Below are 22,968 nucleotides of genomic sequence, written 5' to 3' on the forward strand. Positions count from 1 at the left end.
TCACATTTGACCCCAAAATATGACCTTGACTTTTTGTGTGAATCTGCTTAGTAACCTGGACATTTTCTTATTTTTGGTTGATGTATGAGTAAAGTTTTTATGAATCCTTCAATATGTTGTAAAGTTACAGGCAATAAAAGCAAAAGTACAATAATTTTTGATCTTTGACTTCTAGGTATGACCTTGAGCTAAGATTCAAGTTACACATACATGTTACTTACTGTCAATAGTGGTTAACATTTGTGCCATGTAATATTAGGAGCCCTTTGATAATTATTGCAACCTTATAATCCAGACAAGCAAACTCTTTTTTTTCTCATCTTTGACCCTTATGTATGACCTTGAACTATGACCTATACTGCTGATTCCTGCATATTATGTATTATCTCATTTAATTTAACATTTATTGCTAGTCTACTGAATGCAATGTGTATTGTTTATAGTGCACACTTTACCATGATTGCATGTATGATTTATTGCGAGCTAACTTAATTCAACACAGGAAGTTCAAGTAGATGCATTCACTATCTGTGAAATATTATGATTGCACCAGCATCAATATACATGTAAATGCAGCCTTTGATTAAAGTTATGTTTGAATTATGACTGCTTTCTTGGACTGACCAGTTACATAAAATTATGTAAAAATTGACTGACCAGACATATGTAAAACATGAACGAATAAACCTTGATAATTTGGACTCAATACCACAACTACCAATTTGAGAGGCAGTCAATATGAATACAACATCAATGCAAATGATTTCAAGTCAAGAGAAAAATATTATTAATTATGTTATATCCAATACACTTAGAAAAAATTCAATCAGAGAAAAACATATGTGACATAAATTGACAAGTGTACAGTAATCTATTTACCTGATGAACAGTAAGCATTGATAGCTGGATGTTGATTTTACTTACTAAGCTACAGACTGTTACCAATAATTGTTCAATATAGGTAAAAAAAAATGTCTTCACATACAACGATCATTTAGTAAAGTTGCCATCTGTCGTGCGCACATGTGCCGTCATATCAAATCTCCGTGGTAACATGTGCCTCTTGACATATTCAAAACAATTCCGAGGTTTACACCAGCTGTATCACAGTTCAATATATACATACATATATACAAGTAACATGTTGCAATAACTGACACGAAAAACTGTGTACATGTAGAAAATAAAACATATTATATATATATATATATATATATATATATATATATATATATATATATATATGTATATATATATACACACACATACATATACATTTATACATGTATATTACCAACACTAACCACAAGTATTTCATAGGAAAAGGATACAATATCAATCTTAGTTTTTTCAATTTATTTAATTTTAAATTGATCTATTACTACAGACACGAGTCATGTTTAATTCATAGGAAAATAGTAAGGAAATATCAATTTCTTTACCAATTTATTCAATTTGAAATTGATCTATTACTGATAAAAAATGATAAAAAACACTTGAATTTTTTCAATTAACAAAGCATATAAGTATAGGCATAGGTTATTCTTCTTTTACCAAAATATGTTCAAATTAACAATGAAATGAAAGAGTATACTTTGTACAGTTCTGGTATCTAATATGACATATTTACCAAATATCATGAGGCTGTGAATTGTTATGAAAATTTCTACCATTGGCAATAAATGTTGAAAATTTACCTAAGTATTTACCTAAGTCAGTAAACAGGAAGTGAACCACTGTTAATGCTGTATACCAAATATGAAGAGGCTGTGATAAGTAGTCGCTGAGAGAACTGTTACGAATCTGCTTCAGATGACCTAATAATAAAGCAATTTTAGTTATCTTCTGACAACATCCAATGAACTTGATATGTTTGTGTATATCCTTAGATATCAGGTTGACTTGACATTGACCTCTAAAAGTAATGATTGACCTTAACCTCTAAGTTATGTCTTGACCTTGACCTCTCAAAGTAATGACTTGACCTTGACCTCTAAAAGTAAACACACTCACAATCAGTCAAACACAATTATATGAAAAAAGCATTACAATCAACTGACTGACCAAACAACTATTGGGCCAAACAACAGTTAGGAAGTTTTATTATACTAAAATCTCTAAATTAATGGTCTTTTTAAATTATTGTTGTGCTAAAAGGGGGTGCTGTTCAAATATTTGAAGTCTAAAAAAATCCATGAATTATCCATATATCAAATTGTGTCTTCAATTTTTTTGTTTATTATCATTATTATCATTATTTTTTTAATAACTAGGGAAATTGAGTTACTGAGAAAAGATTATTATGAAGTTTTCTAGATATGTAGTTTTCAGATTTAGACATAAAAGAGATACAAAAAGCCCCATGAAATAGAATTTTTTTTATATTTCATATTATTTGTATAACCTCAACGTTTTTTGAAGTATATTCTCACATATTCTTCAAACACAAAAAAAAATGTTTTCATTCAAAACAAACAATAATATTCTTTGTACTTTCACCATAAACAAAGAAAAAGTCTTCAGGCATTTAAATTGTATATACAGAAACAGTCAGACAAATACCAACTTTTGTGAAACATATCTTAATACAGGTTCTTTACACCTCGCCACTTCAATGACAATCCTAGTTTTTCACTATCTAGTCCCTGTCAACCACAGACAGCTTCTTAAAGCCAGTTTTTCAACTAGCAGCCAATAAAACTCCCTCTTCAAAGCATATGGTACTGATGGCAGCAATTTAAAACAATAATGGCCGTGTCAGTCCCATCTATCTTCCTTCTCAAATCTAATATCTGTAAATGACTCCTTCAATACAGTACTATACTTCCGTTTTTCTGACCATTTTTTTTACAATTACATTTGCCAGAAGATATTTTATTTTTTCTTCTTCTGCAAGACTTTAAAATTCATTTGCCTGGTGTTTGTGTTTATTTCCTTTAATTTATTTTACATTATCGACATTATCTGATTTAATTTTCTTTTCTTTTTTTAAATATTGGTGCAATTTTAATATTGTGACTTAGAATCAGTCAACTGTAAATCCCTGCCAGTGGGGACCTGACCTGACTATAATGATAGCTCCAAAATTGATAATGAACAGTTCCAAAAATTGAAAGTGGACAAGTCCGTTAAAAATTAAGCTTTTAGCACCAAGGTCTTTTGACATGATGAGACTGGAAATTTTTGAGTTAAATGTAGTTTTGATGACGGTCTGGACTAATTACTTGCATGCAAAATTTTAGATTATTTACTCACTCCAATTTTCCGATATAATTTATTTTAAAACAGCAAAATTTCTTCTTTTTTTTCCAGCAAGTTCAATAAATTTAGTAATGAACCTTATATTAATATAATATTATTAAATTCAATTTATCATATACCCATATTTTTTTTAATTAGGACAGTTTAAAGTTAAAACTAATAATTTTTTTCCTTGACACCCCTATAGTATCATGCTAATATTTAACCTACCATACATTCAGCTATGTTCGTATAATTAAGAAATAATATATCCAAAACAGTGATTTTATCGCTCAATAACATCACTGTTTGGAGTTCAGGCAAGAGGAATTATATCACGAGGGCGTAGCCCCGAGTAATATAATGATGCGCATCTGAACGACAAACAGTGATGTTACATTATTATTATTTTTAAAAAATGTTTTTATCAACATTCCTGTGCCATGGTTCATGTTATAACTCTGCTTATTTATCAATATGTATCTAGGCAATGATTTGAAATAGCATTGCCATCTGAAAAACTGAACATAGAAAAAACTGTGTCCACTTTCATCCTCCGAACAGCCACTGTCGACAGCTTTTACTGTCAAGATATAGAATAATAATGTCCCTACTGTCCTACACAAGGCAATGTGATATCTTTACTGTAAATCATAATGTGTTTTAGAGATAAGGTTATAGAAAGAAAACAGGAGTCTGGCAGAATTACTCTCTTATACTCTTTCCATCTTGAACAGCAGATGAAAACAAATTTATGACTTATATTTGGGATACTTTCACCTACTTGACAATCGAATATTAATAATGTGAAAAACAACAAGAGCTGCCAGTAGGACAGAAAGCTCGACTATTCTCAGTGTTTGATAGTAAAACAAGAGCCTTGATTATGTAGAATTTTCTAAGTTCAAAATGGGCCATAATTCTGTCAAAATCCTTGCAAGAGTTATGGACAGTGACTTCCTATTATGCTCTCAAATAAGTGTGTGAAGTTTCAACCCATTCCATTCAGTACTTTTTGAGATACCGACTTGCACAGAAAAACTATTGGAATATAATCTATTTTTATGCCCCCCTTCGAAGAAGAGGGGGTATATTGTTTTGCTAATGTCGGTCTGTCTGTCTGTCGGTCCGTCCGTCTGGCGGTCTGTCCGTCGGTAGACCACATGGTTTCCGCTGATTATCTTGAAAAGTATTTATCACAAAGTCTTCATATTTTACATAGTGATTGGTCATCACTAGTAGATGACCCCTATTGATTTTGGGGTCACTAGGTCAAAGGTCAAGGTCACAGGGGCCTTAAATGTCAAAATGGTTTCCGCTGATTATCTTGAAAAGTATATATCATAGTGATTGGTCATCACTAGTAAATGACCCCTATTGATTTTGGGGTCACTAGGTCAAAGGTCAAGGTCACAGGGACTTTAAAATGTGAAAATGGTTTCCGCTGATTATCTTGAAAAATATTCATCACAAAGTCTTGATATTTCACACAGTGATTGGTCATAACTAGTAGATGATCCCTATTGATTTTGGGGTCACTAGGTCAAAGGTCAAGGTCACAGGGGCTTTAAATGTCAAAATGGTTTCCGTTGGTTTTTCCATAATTGAACACTTCCATGTACCCATTTTTGGCAAGTTTCTTTAATAAAATTACCAATTATGTGAGTCAATGGCTAGAAAGGGGGGTATATGTGTCGTTCGACATTCTTGTTTATAGTTTATTTTTGGTTTCAGATATGACATCATTTTTTTTTCTTAGCGTCATTCATCTTCCACTATAGCATTCAATTTTTCTTACAAAATAGAAAGGGCAATAACTCCAATATTATTCAAAAGAGAGTTGGTAGTTCTAATACACTGCCCTTTGCCTAGGGTATTATTTGTGACCTACTTGTATTAAGGTTTAAGGCAGACAGGCATTCATTAACTACATATACATTGCTTTTTGATCATTGGATATCTGTTCTTCGAAAAAAAACTTAACACTATATCATAATTACAGTTTCGCCCAATACTCTTCATTGGTTTACTTAAAGCAATAAAATGAAAAATTCTAGAAACATTCATAAAGATTAGGGCAGAAAGTTGAAAATTTCCACCAACAATTTACTATTATTTTATGTTCTAATTCCCAAATAAAAGAATCCTTACAAATGGTTTTTTGTCATTTATCTTTCCAGTGATTAATGACTTAGTAATTTCCATTACAAAATTCTCTAAGAAGATTATTCAATAGTTAAAAAAAGCAGACATTTGATAAAAAAAAATTAGCGATAATTTTAAACTAATTTTCTCGAGATATTCATCAATATACTTGCTATTTTGCATGTTTAAATGCCATTACCCTCGCATATTTAACATTTCAGCTATTCTTTGAAAACAATTCTATTAAAAAAAAACGTCTTAAGAAATGACTCGATAAACAATGTTCTAGGACGAATAGAATTATATCAAGATTGATTATGAACGGAATAAATTTCCAATTTTGCCATGCCGTAACCATATTTACTAGATATGAAGGCATTTGTTTTGTTTCCGGCTGACAAATATCTTTTCGTTTGAAATAAACCATCTAAAATCAATCCTATTTATGCAGAGTTTTAAGCAAATTTTCTCGAGTCTGCAAAATTTCATTTAAGATGGTTCTCGCAAAATAACAAGTTTAAGGCGGCAGAAGTTCACAAAGATTGTCTCGCTATGGTAAGCAGATGGCCTCAAAGATTTTTACATCATTTCACTGATTAAACCTGACAACCAATGAGGCAAATGTCCCTAGCTATTTGGCAAACAGAAAGACTGACAACCAATGAGGCAAATGTCCCTAGCTATTTGGCAAACAGAAAGACATAGTTTGTCAAAAAAAAATAAAATGATAATCAGAACGCAAACATATTTTCTCAAGTCTCCTCCAACACCATGTGTTAGTTTTGCATTGTTGCATTTGTATATATATACATTATCTTTTTGCATATCTCTTGTTGTGATCATCATCCGTGTAGAAAGATCCATAATTACCATACTAGAAATTTGTATGTAAAAACATGGGTACAAAAAGACTCATTTACAAAGTGTATAAAAGTAGATAATGTGCCTTTTTCTAGATATTCTAAATAAGTAGCAAATTTCTGTTGCCAATAAAACTGCAGAATGATAATGCACAAGCTTTTACAGTAGGCCTACACGACTAGTAAGATGGTTTCCAATTATGTAAACAAAAGTACTTTGTAAACGAAAATAATTTAAAAATTGACCTTTTATAGAACTAAAATTTTAGAAAGAAAAACAACTTTGTTTTCACTCCGCAAAGAAATCTTTGTGAAGTAATGTACTTTAATCTACCAACATAATTTCACTTTTCAGGGGAACATGAACATAATTATAGTGAATGCATAGGATATTTTAGACCGTGCTAATGTAGGGATAGGCTCAGTTTTCCAGGCAGTCTTCACTGGACTCTGCTTATGCTGGATGGTAGGTCAATGTGATGTAAGGGAGATGTCCCTGTTATGACCATTTTACTTTTTAGGATTTGCACCATGCAATGTTCCAATAGAAATCATTATTGGATCCAATCTTATCAATTTAGCCTTGTTTTCATTTCCAGAGTGCAAAAGTTTCATATCAAATCCAATTGCACCCCATCTATTTTCTTTTTTTTGAGAGTCCAAAGTCCATATCTAATTATAATTGTTAATGAAATGACAAAGTTCTGTCAAAATGTCAACAAGAGCACCGCTAAGTGGAGTATTATATGCCCGAAAGTGTTTTGTTTTTTAGTAAGGATGGAGCATTTGTAAGACATGGGAATCAAATAAAGTATTACCTCCTTCAAATAGCAATCCTCCTATTGAAGTTTGAATATTCTGGGCCAAATGGAACTTAAGTTATGCTCCGGAAAATGTTTTCAGTTTTAAGGTAATAGTGACCTTGAACTTTGACCTTGTGACCCCAAAATCAATAGGGGTATTCTATCTAATGTAGACAATCATCCTATGAAGTTTGAACACTGTGGGCCAAATGGAACTTAAGTTAGGGTATGGAAACTGTTTTCAGTTTTAAAGTAATAATGACCTTGACCTTTGACCCCAAAATCAATAGGGGTCTTCTACCCAATATGGACAATCATCCTATGAAGTTTGAACACTGTGGGCCAAATGGAACTTAAGTTATGCTCTGGAAACCAAATTGCTAACGGACGGATGCACAGACGCCAGGGGGTATAACATAATATGCCCGAATATAAAAAACGATGGTGTGAAATAAAGTGGTCATTATATATGGTTGAGAATAATACTGATTCTATTGGACTCATACACAGAAGCAAAACCTTTATCGGACTCGGCTTGCACCTCATCCAATATACCCGGTAGGTTTGACAGCTGTGTACCTGTTCAATGTAATAAAAGTATTGTACTTAATAATGTATAATAACCTCATATTAATGGTCACTAAGACTGTTTATATGATAATTACAACAATTTTCTTGATTTTCTAATTGAATCTTAGTTTATACAAATTTATTTTAGTTTGTGTTGGAAGCTATAAGCTTATTGAAACACTCTCGAATCCAATCCTGGAATCAAACAGTACTAAGCAATGAATGTAAAATTCATTGCATACGGAACCAACGGCTTGCCCATAACAGAGTTTGAACCCATGCTGTCAGCAATCCTTGGGTCCTTTTTGACCTCGAAAATGAAATAAACTTTTTTTCCCCACATACCTACTATGTAGGAAGCGAGAATTTGAATTGCAATTATCTTACAATAACCTTTTAATTATTTCAATAATTGTATTTTTTCAAGATTATTTGAAAGGTTATTTAGAAATAAAAGCTTCGGTTCTATAGGTTATGGAACCTCAGTGTTCAAGGGCAATGTCTAAGATAACACCACTTGGAGGTGTCCATTAATTCTAATTGCTAAATGGTTATTGATATATATATATGAATGACAAAAATCATGAGCAGAAAATAATACATAGAAATATCTCACAAAAAAAGGGTTCGAGTCCCGGCTGCGGCATGCCGACTTGATCATGTCAAAACAAAAACAACATTGGACAAACATTTTTTGCATGGGTACAATCCACTTCTGATCAAACGGAATTGCTGATTTCCATCAGGAAAAAAGAGGATTGATTATGATTACTCATTGTTCAAAGAGTAAGATACCGGACAGAGCTTTTATCAAATATTGCGTCACTACCGATAAGTTCAAAATAGAAAACTGTGAAAACATGATACTATGCACGTAAAGGTTATTGATTCAAATATAATCACGTATATTATGTATTATGTACATGTAACTTGTGAAAAAAACAACATTTTTCATAATGTTTACAACAGAATACACAAACATGATTGTTTTGCTCATAAATAACATTTTCTAATTTTTTTAAAGACATTGTTATTTAAGTTGTTCCAAAAAAAAATCTTTTTTATTTCTTTTAATTGATTTATGTAAGATTCTGGCTAGAAAATTTAAGAACAGGCTACACGCAACTCTGTAATGCATCACTGGGAACCACTTAGCCCAGACACTACCTACAAGATGGGTATAACAGTAACAATACAACAAAAAAGGGTTCACCCATTATTGGAATATGAAGTTAACAAGAGCCATCAGTAGGACAGGCTGCTCAACTAGTGTCAATAATTGATAACAAGAGTCTGGATAATGTGAAACGATTTATGTTCAAAAAAGGTCCCAATCATGTCAAAATTCGCGTTAAGAGTCATGGGCTTTTTAACAGTGACCTCCTATTATGTTCTCAAATAAGTGTTTGAAGTTTCAACCCATTCCCTTCAGTAGTTATGGAGATACAAACTTGCAAGCAAAAACTTAACTAAGTGTGACGCCAATGCCAGGATGAGAACTAATTTTAGCTCTTCCTATTCTTCAAATAGTTGAGCAAAAAATTAGGATCCAACTGTTGCATTAAAAGTTTGTTGCTGTGATTCTTGGAAATTTACTTTGCAAATAAATTTGCAATTTTACTACATTTTATTAGCCTTTAAGAGGCGACAGATTCTGGTGGTGGCGTGGTCAAGTGGTTGACACGTTGGGGCCAGCTGTTGTTTCCTTGAGCAAGAAACTTTACATTCATTGCTTAGTACAGGTTGGTTCCAGGGACAGATTTGAGAGTGTTTTAATAAGCTTATAGCTTCCAGCACAATCAAACTAAAATAAATTTGTATAAACTAACAGATTCTACCTATGCAACTAATGAAGACCAAAATCAGCTGGTATATATGTGCCATTTGACCATGGTCTGCAATGTTTGCTATATTTGCCAGTCCTTGTTTTGAAATTTTCCCTAAAAATGAACAATGGGTTTGTCCATATTAAAAGATGGACAAGTCCATTTAAGGTATACATTACTTCTTGAAAAAAAAACAAAAACAACAAGTATCAGACAAAGGGCAATCCTAAAAAAAAAATATTTGTGCTCTAAATGTTACCCAACGAATTTTAAATATTTTGAATTTATATAATTAATTTGTCCAGCCCATTTATAATTTTACATACTTTAGTACCAAAGGACAAATCTGAACAGGCCACAGAAATAAGTAAGAAAATCTAGGTTGGCTCTTTACTCTATACAAGCATTGTAGGCTTATCAGTATGAACTGCAAGCATTCGGTGGGTTTAAAATATCATACAACAGTTTATTATATAAAGCAGAACAACAAAATATCATTTAACAAATCAAAATTGCATTTAATTTCTTTTTAAATATCCATTAATATATAATATGTTCAATATAAACAAATACTTTTCCTAACTTTTTTTAAAAATTCAATTATGTATTATTTTTTTTTAACTTATTGAAACAGTATACCCATTTTCTACTAAAAAATGGAAATTTCTTGGACAATAGAACATGTACTTTTAACATTCTAAATTTAAAGTATTTTAAAACAAAGGAATTGAGAAATCTAAAGGTTGACTTATATACACGTTAACAAGCTGATAATAAAAGAATCATGTTGAGCCCAATGCAAAGCAGGCCTCGCAAAGGTTATTCTATAAATAGACTTATGAGGTAAATAACAATGTTCTGCTAAAAATCTATAACAGCTTTATCTATCTTTCTGTTAAACACTGACAACTTTTCTAGAGCTACAGCGTTTCCTGCACTGTTGGTATCACAGCTCTTGTCAACATCTTCATTACATCCTGATTGGCTAGCCGTTTTCTTGCAGCAACCACTGGAATCGTTATTGGGAAGTTCCGAGCCTTCTGATTGGTCCTTGTTCACTTGACAGCAACAGTTTGACCTATCACAGTCCAGCTTACAAGAGATGGCCGAATCCAGGCTTGACATGTCAGAAAGGGAACCAGATGTACTTGATTCTAAATCACTGGCTTTGTCAGATAGCATCTGCTCCATCTGAAAAATATATTTTGTGTTTTTCAAAACAAGACAATATTGAAACTGAAACACATGACATTGTGTCTTATTAAGCCAGCTTCCTTTACTTTACACACTCAATATATACTCAGTTATAGAAGAGAAGATTCCTGAAGAAAACTATTTAATACAGTTATGTAACTTGTCAGAATAAAGTAAACTGGCATTTCGTTGCTATTTGAATGAAGTTGAAAAATATTCAACTTGCTAGTTAAAGGATAATCAAAAATAAATGCACATAAATGCAAAACACTGAGCTTGAACCTTAAGTGACCCCTATTAAACTTGACCCAAATCAGCTAACTACTGAAGGTCTTTACCTATGTGAAATATGAAAGACATTGGTCAATGATAACCGCAAAAGTGTAAAAAATCTATTCTAAAGCTGAGGCAAAAAAATTCAAGAAAAACAACTTTGAGAAAAATGGTCCAAGATGTTAAGAAAAGTAAAAATATTCACAAATCAAGTAATGATTTACATGTTATATGCTATGAATGAACGATTTTGAAGTATTTATTACCATATTTTCTACTGCATGACTAACACAGTAACTGCTATATTTGAATATTTTAACATTTATTTGGTAATTTACTAGAATTAAACATGCTGTTTGTAATAACTACTTTCTTAGCTCACTTGATAATAGTTTATATTTTAATAGATTTTCAAAATTTTCATGAAAATTAGCATGAATCTGGAGGCGTGCTGCTTTTGCCAAATATTTTGTATACAATTATTTCTTGTATAAAAACATTTCAAAATTCAATGTTTACAGAAATGATATAAATTAACCGTAAACATGTTCGATAACAGTTTTATCACTCAAGATATTACATGTATATGAACATCACATGATTGAACTGTATTTGTAACAATTACTAAATTAAGCCACTTGAAAAGAAATAACTTTATTATAAATGGAAGAAAAATATTTACAAAAATAAAATTATGTAAGTTTCCTTTTCGTTGCTGTACAATTTGGGTGCGTGTGTGCGTGCATGCATGCGCGTGTGTGTGTGCGTTGTCCATTAGCAAGCCATACACACATCAACAGTCATGACTATTTTGACAGTATATCAGTTTTGTAAGTAACTATTGATTTGCTAATAGACACAGACAAACTGAAGAAATTTTATTACCTATTGAATTCTTCATGGTTATACAACGTCGGAAAAACGTTGATTAGCATGTGACCGAACATTTGCTGTCATAATACTAGGTCACCATCCATGTGCTCCAGAACACTTATTGTTCTAAGAATTTTTGGTTGAAATCCCTAAAGAGAAGTTGCCAACAAATATGTATTTACATGATAAATATATTACAAGTTGCCCATATTAGAAACTACTATGACAAATATATAACAAGTTGCCCATATTAGAAACTACTATGATAAATATATGACAAATTGCCCATATTAGAAACTTCTATGATAAAAATATGAAAAGTTGCCCATATTAGAAACTACTATGATAAATATATGACAAGTTGCCCATATTAGAAACTACTATGATAAATATATGACAAGTTGCCCATATTAGAAACTACTATGATAAATATATGATAAGTTGCCCATATTAGAAACTACTATGATAAATATATGACAAGTTGCCCATATTAGAAACTACTATGATAAATATATGACAAGTTGCCCATATTAGAAACTACTATGATAAATATATGACAAGTTGCCCATATTAGAAACTACTATGATAAATATATGACAAGTTGCCCATATTAGAAACTACATGACAAATATATGACAAGTTGCCCATATTAGAAACTACTATGACAAATATATGACAAGTTGCCCATATTAGAAACTACTATGATAAATATATGACAAGTTGCCCATATTAGAAACTACATGACAAATATATGACAAGTTGCCCATATTAGAAACTACATGACAAATATATGACAAGTTGCCCATATTAGAAACTACTATGATAAATATATGACAAGTTGCCCATATTAGAAACTACATGACAAATATATGACAAGTTGCCCATATTAGAAACTACATGACAAATATATGACAAGTTGCCCATATTAGAAACTACTATGATAAATATATGACAAGTTGCCCATATTAGAAACTACTATGATAAATATATGACAAGTTGTCCATATTAGAAACTACTATGACAAATATATGACAAGTTGTCCATATTAGAAACTACTATGATAAATATATGACAAGTTGTCCATATTAGAAACTACTATGACAAATATATAACAAGTTGCCCATATTAGAAACTACTATGATAAATATATGACAAATTGCCCATATTAGAAACTTCTATGATAAATATATGAAAAGTTGCCCATATTAGAAACTACTATGATAAATATATGACAACTTGCCCATATTAGAAACTACTATGATAAATATATGACAACTTGCCCATATTAGAAACTACTTTGATAAATATATGACAAGTTGCCCATATTAGAAACTACTATGATAAATATATGACAAGTTGCCCATATTAGAAACTACTATAATAAATATATGACAAGTTGCCCATATTAGAAACTACTATGATAAATATATGACAAGTTGTCCATATTAGAAACTACTATGATAAATATATGACAAGTTGTCCATATTAGAAACTACTATGATAAATATATGACAAGTTGTCCATATTAGAAACTACTATGATAAATATATAACAAGTTGCCCATATTAGAAACTACTATGATAAAGATATGACAAGTTGCCTATATTAGAAACTACTATGATAAATATATGACAAGTTGCCCATATTAGAAACTACATGACAAATATATGACAAGTTGTCCATATTAGAAACTACTATGACAAATATATGACAAGTTGCCCATATTAGAAACTACATGACAAATATATGACAAGTTGTCCATATTAGAAACTACTATGATAAATATATGACAAGTTGTCCATATTAGAAACTACTATGACAAATATATAACAAGTTGCCCAAACTACTAGGACAAATATATAACAAGTTGCCCATATTAGAAACTACTATGATAAATATATGACAAATTGCCCATATTAGAAACTTCTATGATAAATATATGAAAAGTTGCCCATATTAGAAACTACTATGATAAATATATGAAAAGTTGCCCATATTAGAAACTACTATGATAAATATATGACAACTTGCCCATATTAGAAACTACTATGATAAATATATGACAAGTTGCCCATATTAGAAACTACTATGATAAATATATGACAAGTTGCCCATATTAGAAACTACTATAATAAATATATGACAAGTTGCCCATATTAGAAACTACTATGATAAATATATGACAAGTTGTCCATATTAGAAACTACTATGACAAATATATGACAAGTTGTCCATATTAGAAACTACTATGATAAATATATGACAAGTTGCCCATATTAGAAACTACTATGATAAATATATGACAAGTTGCCCATATTAGAAACTACTATGACAAATATATGACAAATTGTCCATATTAGAAACTACTTTGATAAATATATGAATTTATGACAAGTTGCCCATATTAGAAACTACTATGATAAATATATGACAACTTGCCCATATTAGAAACTACTATGATAAATATATGACAAGTTGTCCATATTAGAAACTACTATGATAAATATATGACAACTTGCCCATATTAGAAACTACTATGATAAATATATGACAAGTTGCCCATATTAGAAACTACATGACAAATATATGACAAGTTGCCCATATTAGAAACTACATGACAAATATATGACAAGTTGTCCATATTAGAAACTACTATGACAAATATATGACAAGTTGTCCATATTAGAAACTACTATGATAAATATATGACAACTTGCCCATATTAGAAACTACTATGACAAATATATGACAAGTTGTCCATATTAGAAACTACTATGATAAATATATGACAAGTTGCCTATATTAGAAACTACTATGATAAATATATGACAAGTTGTCCATATTAGAAACTACTATGACAAATATATGACAACTTGCCCATATTAGAAACTACTATGATAAATATATGACAAGTTGTCCATATTAGAAACTACTATGACAAATATATGACAAGTTGTCCATATTAGAAACTACTATGATAAATATATGACAACTTGCCCATATTAGAAACTACTATGATAAATATATGACAAGTTGCCCATATTAGAAAACTACTATGATAAATATATGACAAGTTGTCCATATTAGAAACTACTATGATAAATATATGACAACTTGCCCATATTAGAAACTACTATGATAAATATATGACAAAGTTGCCTATATTAGAAACTACTATGATAAATATATGACAAGTTGCCCATATTAGAAACTACATGACAAATATATGACAAGTTGCCCATATTAGAAACTACATGACAAATATATGACAAGTTGTCCATATTAGAAACTACTATGACAAATATATGACAAGTTGTCCATATTAGAAACTACTATGATAAATATATGACAACTTGCCCATATTAGAAACTACTATGACAAATATATGACAAGTTGTCCATATTAGAAACTACTATGATAAATATATGACAAGTTGCCTATATTAAAACTACTATGATAAATATATGACAAGTTGTCCATATTAGAAACTACTATGACAAATATATGACAACTTGCCCATATTAGAAACTACTATGATAAATATATGACAAGTTGTCCCATATTAGAAACTACTATGACAAATATATGACAAGTTGTCCATATTAGAAACTACTATGATAAATATATGACAACTTGCCCATATTAGAAACTACTATGATAAATATATGACAAGTTGCCCATATTAGAAACTACTATGATAAATATATGACAAGTTGTCCATATTAGAAACTACTATGATAAATATATGACAACTTGCCCATATTAGAAACTACTATGATAAATATATGACAAGTTGCCTATATTAGAAACTACTATGATAAATATATGACAAGTTGTCCATATTAGAAACTACTATGACAAATATATGACAAGTTTGTCCATATTAGAAACTACTATGATAAATATATGACAACTTGCCCATATTAGAAACTACTATGATAAATATATGACAAGTTGCCTATATTAGAAACTACTATGATAAATATATGACAAGTTGTCCATATTAGAAACTACTATGACAAATATATGACAAGTTGTCCATATTAGATACTACTATGATAAATATATGACAAGTTGTCCATATTAGAAACTACTATGATAAATATATGACAAGTTGCCCATATTAGAAACTACTATGATATAATATATGACAAGTTGTCCATATTAGAAACTACTATGATAAATATATGACAAGTTGTCATATTAGAAACTACATGACAAATATATGACAAATTGCCCATATTAGAAACTACTATGATAAATATATGACAAGTTGCCCATATTAGAAACTACTATGATAAATATATGACAAGTTGCCCATATTAGAAACTACTATGATAAATATATGACAAGTTGCCCATATTAGAAACTACTATGATAAATATATGACAAGTTGTCCATATTAGAAACTACTATGATAAATATATGACAAATTGCCCATATTAGAAACTACTATGATAAATATATGACAAGTTGCCCATATTAGAAACTACTATGATAAATATATGACAAGTTGCCCATATTAGAAACTACTATGATAAATATATGACAAGTTGCCCATATTAGAAACTACTATGATAAATATATAACAAGTTGCCCATATTAGAAACAACTATGGTAAATATATGACAAGTTGTCCATATTAGAAACTACTATGATAAATATTTGACAAGTTGCCTATAAAAGAGTGTTTTGCTATGCTCTACATATGCCAGTCAAAATATGATCAGCTACCAAAACCACAACAATAACGCCCGAGGCCTTTTATGAAAGTTGAGTTGATCACTCAAGGAATTGTTCTTGCCTTATTGTCTGCATGGCTAATACCACAGATATTTTTGCAATAAACATTATGCGGGAATCAGCAAATGTGGTTTTTTCCAAGCTGTAATTCCCCGGTACTTACAAACTTTTACCATAATAGCTACACGGTGCACTACCGGTCACAATAGATAAGTAACCTGTTGCGCTTCTTTTTTTTGAAGCTGTAACTGTAAAAGTTTGTTTGTATCCCCTGATAAGCTGGGAAAAACCCAAAATATTCTTAATTCTGGAATGAGTCTATTCAATATTAACTAAATTTTTCTATTGGAAAAGCTAATTGCTAAGTTGTCAAGCGTCTGTTTTGATCAAACAATATATATTTGTTTATATTTGTCATATTTATGTTTCTCCCAAAAAAGAATAATAGATATTATTTATGCAAGCAATAAGTTGCAATTAGTCAACATGTTTTTTCTTCAAAATTTTATGTTTTATTATGTTTTCACATTGAAGGTCAAACTTAAATTTAAACAATATGACCAATACAGTAATATTGTCTCGGAAATTTCTAAACAGCTACAAAATGATTATATAAGTGTTTCACAGTTATTGTTTCTGTATAATACAAAATGTAAATTTTGATAATTAATAAAATCCTGTTCTTTACTATACTTCATGTTCATAGAGTTCTTATACAAAGTTTTTATTTAAATCTGAGGCAACAGATGTGCCAGCAAAAACAACCAATTTAGCCAATGGTCAAGGGAGATATTTTAATAGACAAGCTGAAAATACAACCAATTTTACCTGAATTTCAACAAATGATATGGATTGCCGATCTGTTCATTATAAAAACTCATTTTTATCATATTTTACAGATTTTAATTTAAACACCGTATATTCCCTTTTTTATTTTTGGGTTTCTTTTGCCCCGAAACATAGGGCACATTCCATTTACTGGGGGGGAAAAACCCCAAGGGGCCCCTTCATAAATAAATTTTAGGCACAAACGGCCCCTGAAAAACCCCCGAATTTTTTAGATATTTTCCCTAATTTAAAAAAGAACCCGAAGTTTTGAGTGTCAAAGGGGGCGCTTTATAATAGGTGGCAATGTTTAATTCATAAAAGGGGTGACTGTTGTTTTTTTTTATTGAAATTTTTTTGTGTCCATCTTAAACTTCAGTTTTCTGCATACTTTGGTTTCCTTTGTTTAAACTGAGGATTGGTTTACTAAATGATCAAACATTAGTCAATACTCATTGTTTTTACATGTTTTATTAAATGTTCAAGTAAACAATGGACCAACGTAAAGTTTCCAGTCTCCAATTTGAAAGAAAAACAAAGCATGGCGTGAAGGTCAAATTAACACTAGACCTACGTAGATAATTAAATGCTGTCTCAAATTTGTTACACCATATTAACTGATGGAAAACTGTTTGCGTTTTAGATTCTGAGCTAGAAAGACAAATAAGACTTACATCTTCCTTTGTGACATTCCTCTCTGCTTAGTTATTTGAACTGATTCTAAATGAGCCAATGAAAATGCTTCATTCTGTGACTGGTTTCAATTTTGTTTTTTATTACCTTTCATCTTTTATATTTAATTTTTCATCTCATCAATCAAACAATTGATAATCTGATGTAATTTTTAAATATTTCTAGAAAACTGGTATCAACTTATTAGTGAAGGTAACTCAGTTTAGCCATTAATCTGTAGGAACTGAAAGTAGCCATTAATCTGTAGGAATTTAAAGTAGCCATTAATCTGTAGGAATTTAAAGTAGCCATTAATCTGTAGGAATTTAAAATAGCCATTAATCTGTAGGAATTGAAAGTGGCTAGCCTTCACCTCCAGAACAGAGCCAGGCCAGTCTGCACATCCGTGTAGTCTGACCAGGCTTGTAATTGTTGGCCACTCAACTTACTGGTAATGGATAGTTCCGAAAATGGACACGTCAATTTAAGAAATTCAGCATGTTAAGAGTTAAATGAAAACTGTCATAAAACTTAATCCTAGCCCTGTATGTTCCATCTTACATAAAAACTGGAATTTCAACCAATATAATTAAAACAATGATAAATAAATTTATTTCACACCTTATAAAACATGACCAATATATTTTTAGAATTTGAACTTAAAATCATTATCAGATCTATCATATCAATTTAGACTTATTTCAATTTTCAGAGTTCAAAAAATCCATATCAAATGCATATCAAACCCCATAGAACCTCATTTTTTATTTTCAGAGTCTATAATATCTATATCAAAAGCATATTGTACTACATTTGGCCTCATTTTCATTTTCAGAGTAAAAAATCATATTGATTTCTTATTTTAATTGCTACAAAAATGCCAAAACTGTGAAATAAAGGTCATCATATATTGTTGAGAACAAAACTGATTCTATTGGACTCATACATAGCTGTAAAAACCTATATTAGATTGGGCTATAACCTAATCCAAAATAGGTTTGACAGCTGTGTACTTGTCCAATAGAATTCAGTATTGTACTCAACAATGTATAATAACCTCATAAAACATGTATCTAACAACAATAAATCATTTCAGGTTTACCTCTTACATCACTTAATACCTTAAATCGACATGCTCATCTTTCAATCTAGACAAACCAATTATTATTTTTTCGGAAAATTTCGAAATACATACTAACTGATTGACTGAAAAGCAAACAGTACAGACCATGATTAGACAACACAAATGAGCCGCGTCATGACAAAACCAACATAATGCGTTTGCGACCAGCATGGATCCAGACCAGCCTGCCCATCCACGCAGTCTGATCAGGATCCATGCTGTTTGCTATCAGTTTCACTACTTGTTATAGGGTTTGTAAGCGAACAGCATGGATCCATGCTGGTCGCAAAAGCATTATGTTGGTTTCGTTGTGACGCGGCTCAAATGTGCTAGCTGATCTTGGTCTGCACTGGTCGCAAACTTTGTTAAACACAAGATCATAGCATACCTTTCTCCTTTCCTTGTGTGTTTTACCGATGCCCAGTCTCGGTAGTCCCTTATTGAGTCCCTCCAACATGACACATGCCTTACATACGGGATTGCTCGATATATATCCGCACCGTTCACAAACACCTATATTTTTGTATACAGTATACACATAATATTTATCATTGTATATATCTCTTTCTAACAAACTTCACATTGTTCTCCTATTAAACATACAGAACTATCAAGTGCATTATGCCACAATATAGTGCATTATGACACAACATATGCACAGCATGAAAAAGGCAATGCTTATTTGGGAGATGTGACTTCGATAAAACCAAATGATGTCAAAAAATAACTTCTTCAATCAATGTAGTTCAACATATTTTCATCAACTCCCTTTTTTTTTATTAGCATCGCACAGTGAAGCATTAACAATAAAGGTTTGTTTTGTATCCCCATTTAAGATGGGGGAAAACCTTCATTTGCTGAGTTCCAGACAACACCAATTTGTCTGTCACACATCACATCCTGGGACTACAAATGCAGGTCCCTGATAGTCCAACTAAATTACCAAGATTCCTTTGGTCATGACTTTAAAATTAAAAATTTAAACAGAACAATAAATGAACAAAGAAAAAGAAAATAACAAGAACATGAACTATGATATCACTGTTACAAAGCAAAAGGTGAGCTATGATTTTCTGAAATCCCAACAAAAAGCTAAAGGCAGTTAGGTGCTCAAGTCAATACCAACATTTGTTATAATACAATCATTCAATAAAAGTGTGATCCCTCAGAAGCATTATTCACATTAAAATTAATGAAAATTGCAGGGATAATGAAAAAGTACAACATCCTTCACGCCCCCTAGCACCAGCTTGAGATGTACTCAATTTTCAATACATAAAAGTGCTGGAATCAATGATTCAGAAGGACCAGAAAAATATAACCTATAAATGTAGAGTTTACACCTTTTTTCAACAATATATGTGATGTCAAAGTTAAAGTAAAGGACCTGGTACAAAACCGATGTATCTGAGTGTTCCCTTCATATCAGTTACATCCATTTCATTCAAGGTCTTGGGCATAGGAACTCTGGAATAGGACCGCAGATTGCAGAGCATACTTTCTATTGTGTAATGTTTTTGAAAAATGTTCCTCCTACGTCTAAATATCTTTTAGTATTATCCGAGTGTATGGCCTCAAAGAATATATTATCAATTGAACACAATCTGTTACTTTTAAAATTGGTCAAATTTTACGGTATTATAAATTCTTTTTTCAATATTTGATTGATTTTGAAATTAGCAGATTATATTAAATTGAGATTATATTATCAAAGAACACCTTCTCGCATGACATGAAAAGATATTCAAAGTTCGGACAAACAAGATGTTAAGCCAGTGCGGATTCGGATTTATGTGCCACAATATGCAGTCTTGTTCCCAAGTTCCTATGTTTTTGAGAAAGAAATAACAAAACAGAACACAATGCAGGCAACATTTTACATTACCTTGCACTGGCATCCTGACTTCCTTCTTCACAGACAAACTCTCGCCAGAATGTATAATGTCTGAAATATACACAGAAAATATGCAGATTTGCTTGCAGAATTTCGTTTTGATGAAAAGCGACATCAAATCTACTGAGGTAATATCACAATTCTAAAAACTTTTACCAGCATTGCTGAATACTCTTAGAACTGGGTAGAGTTACCAAACCTTGAATAAGCTAACTGGATAGCTTGCTCACATAAAAAAGTTCTTCATGCTAGACATAGCATGGGGGTGGGGAGTTGGGGGGGGGGGGGTCAGTCATTCAACGTCACTACCTATTTCAATCAGCTACCCAGAATCGCTATCTGGTTTCTCTACTTGTAATAGAGTTGGTAAGCGAACATCATGGATCCTGATCAGGCTGGTCTGGATCCATGCTGGTCGCAAACACACTATGTTGGTTTTGTCGTGACGCGGCTCATGTGTTTTTTAAAACTATAGTGACCATCATAATAAGCAGATTGGAACATGTTGGGATTTTTTTATGGTTTTATCTCTTATTATATCTGCCATTATGTAAGGAAATGTTAAAAATATAGGACTGATTTTACTTTACTTATTTCTAATCAATACATTTTCACGTTTTCTATGTACAGGTGCTTTTCTTGTAGAACGCCTACCAGAACCAAACTGTAGGTACTAATTTTATATTAATACATTCATAAAGGTAAATGACATTGTATACCAGAAATAACGTTCTACCAGATCCGTCAATCCCTTGTAATACTAGTAAATAGCATCACAAGGCAATAACAAAGTCAATATGAGACCATCCTTACTGATAATATTATTTTCGATTGAACCATGCTGAATTTTTCTAAAATTGTCTAGTCATGCTTTAAATATGGGATTTGTTTTGTCAACTGTTACTTTTAACCCTTCCCCCTTCCCATCCTGAAAAAACTGGAGGTCCAGAAAACTTAAGGTTTTGTATATTTTATTTTTACAATTATGTTACTAATTTTCTCAACTGAAGTTGAATACATGTTGGTACATAAAATAGAGAAAAACAGAATCCCTAAAAAAAAGCCAAACACGGCAATATTGAAAATGTTGCAGGCTCGGTTTGATTGAGCCTGTTCATGAACAGTACTGGAAAGTGCAAGTTACACTCCATTCCCCCCTAGCACCCGCTTAAGCAGAATTCAACATTTATAATGAACTGGTAAAATTTTGAATTTTGAAACATCTGCAGATGTGTTCATATGGCGGTTATCATGGAACCTTCAATGAACCTTAATAAAGGCAATAACTTCTATTTCCACGGGAACCTAACTTTGTACGTCCACATTCAATTCCAAATATATGTGTGTAAATTACACAGGAAAGCATAAACAAATACTATACTAATAGAGTTATGACACCTTCGTTATTTAAGAAAGTAGCATGCTGAATATTTGTTAATTGACTAGTCATGCTTTAAATAATGAATTGCTTGTTGTTTTTTTTTTTTTTATGGTAGGGTTTTATACCATACCAACACCCTAAAGGTTATTTGGTAACTTTCCAGATTTGGTAACACCTCAGGTGGCCCCACGTGTGCATTATTTCAGGCAAAAACAACTATGGCTGTCATTGAATATCCCAATATTGATATATCATCGATATTCAACAATTGATACCATACTGATTCACAATTTAGAATATCAATAGAATTTAAAGCCCATTTCTTCATGTCTTGTGAAAAGGAAGAAAGTCACTTTTCTTCCTTTTTCTAGCCTACTTGTTTTTAACTGAACACTGGATTAGATTTTCAGAGGATTGTATGATACGGTGACAAGAAAACATACTTTCTGTTGGTATTCTGTGTTTGTAATGTTTAAAACCATGCTTGCATACACTAAGATATCAGTTTATTACACACAGTCAAATATACTCTTAGAAGCCATTGAA

General features: G+C 31.3%; 1 protein-coding gene across 1 annotated transcript in view; it reads right to left on the minus strand.

The window, feature by feature from the left end:
- Positions 1 to 10,080: 10,080 nt before the first annotated feature.
- LOC132723204 (cytoplasmic tRNA 2-thiolation protein 1-like) overlaps positions 10,081 to 22,968 on the minus strand; it is a 32,777-nt gene continuing 19,889 nt past the window's right edge. Inside the window, exons 11-13 of the mRNA XM_060707883.1 lie at positions 21,033 to 21,092; positions 19,536 to 19,660; positions 10,081 to 10,635 (exon numbers count right to left, since the gene is read on the minus strand). Coding sequence (XP_060563866.1) covers positions 10,306 to 10,635; positions 19,536 to 19,660; positions 21,033 to 21,092 — 515 coding nt within the window. The 3' untranslated portion in view covers positions 10,081 to 10,305. The remainder of the gene's footprint in view (positions 10,636 to 19,535; positions 19,661 to 21,032; positions 21,093 to 22,968) is intronic.

Source organism: Ruditapes philippinarum, unplaced genomic scaffold (genome assembly GCF_026571515.1).
Source record: "Ruditapes philippinarum isolate M1 unplaced genomic scaffold, ASM2657151v2 ctg721_1_1_1_1, whole genome shotgun sequence".
Classification (NCBI taxonomy): Eukaryota; Metazoa; Mollusca; class Bivalvia; order Venerida; family Veneridae; genus Ruditapes; species Ruditapes philippinarum.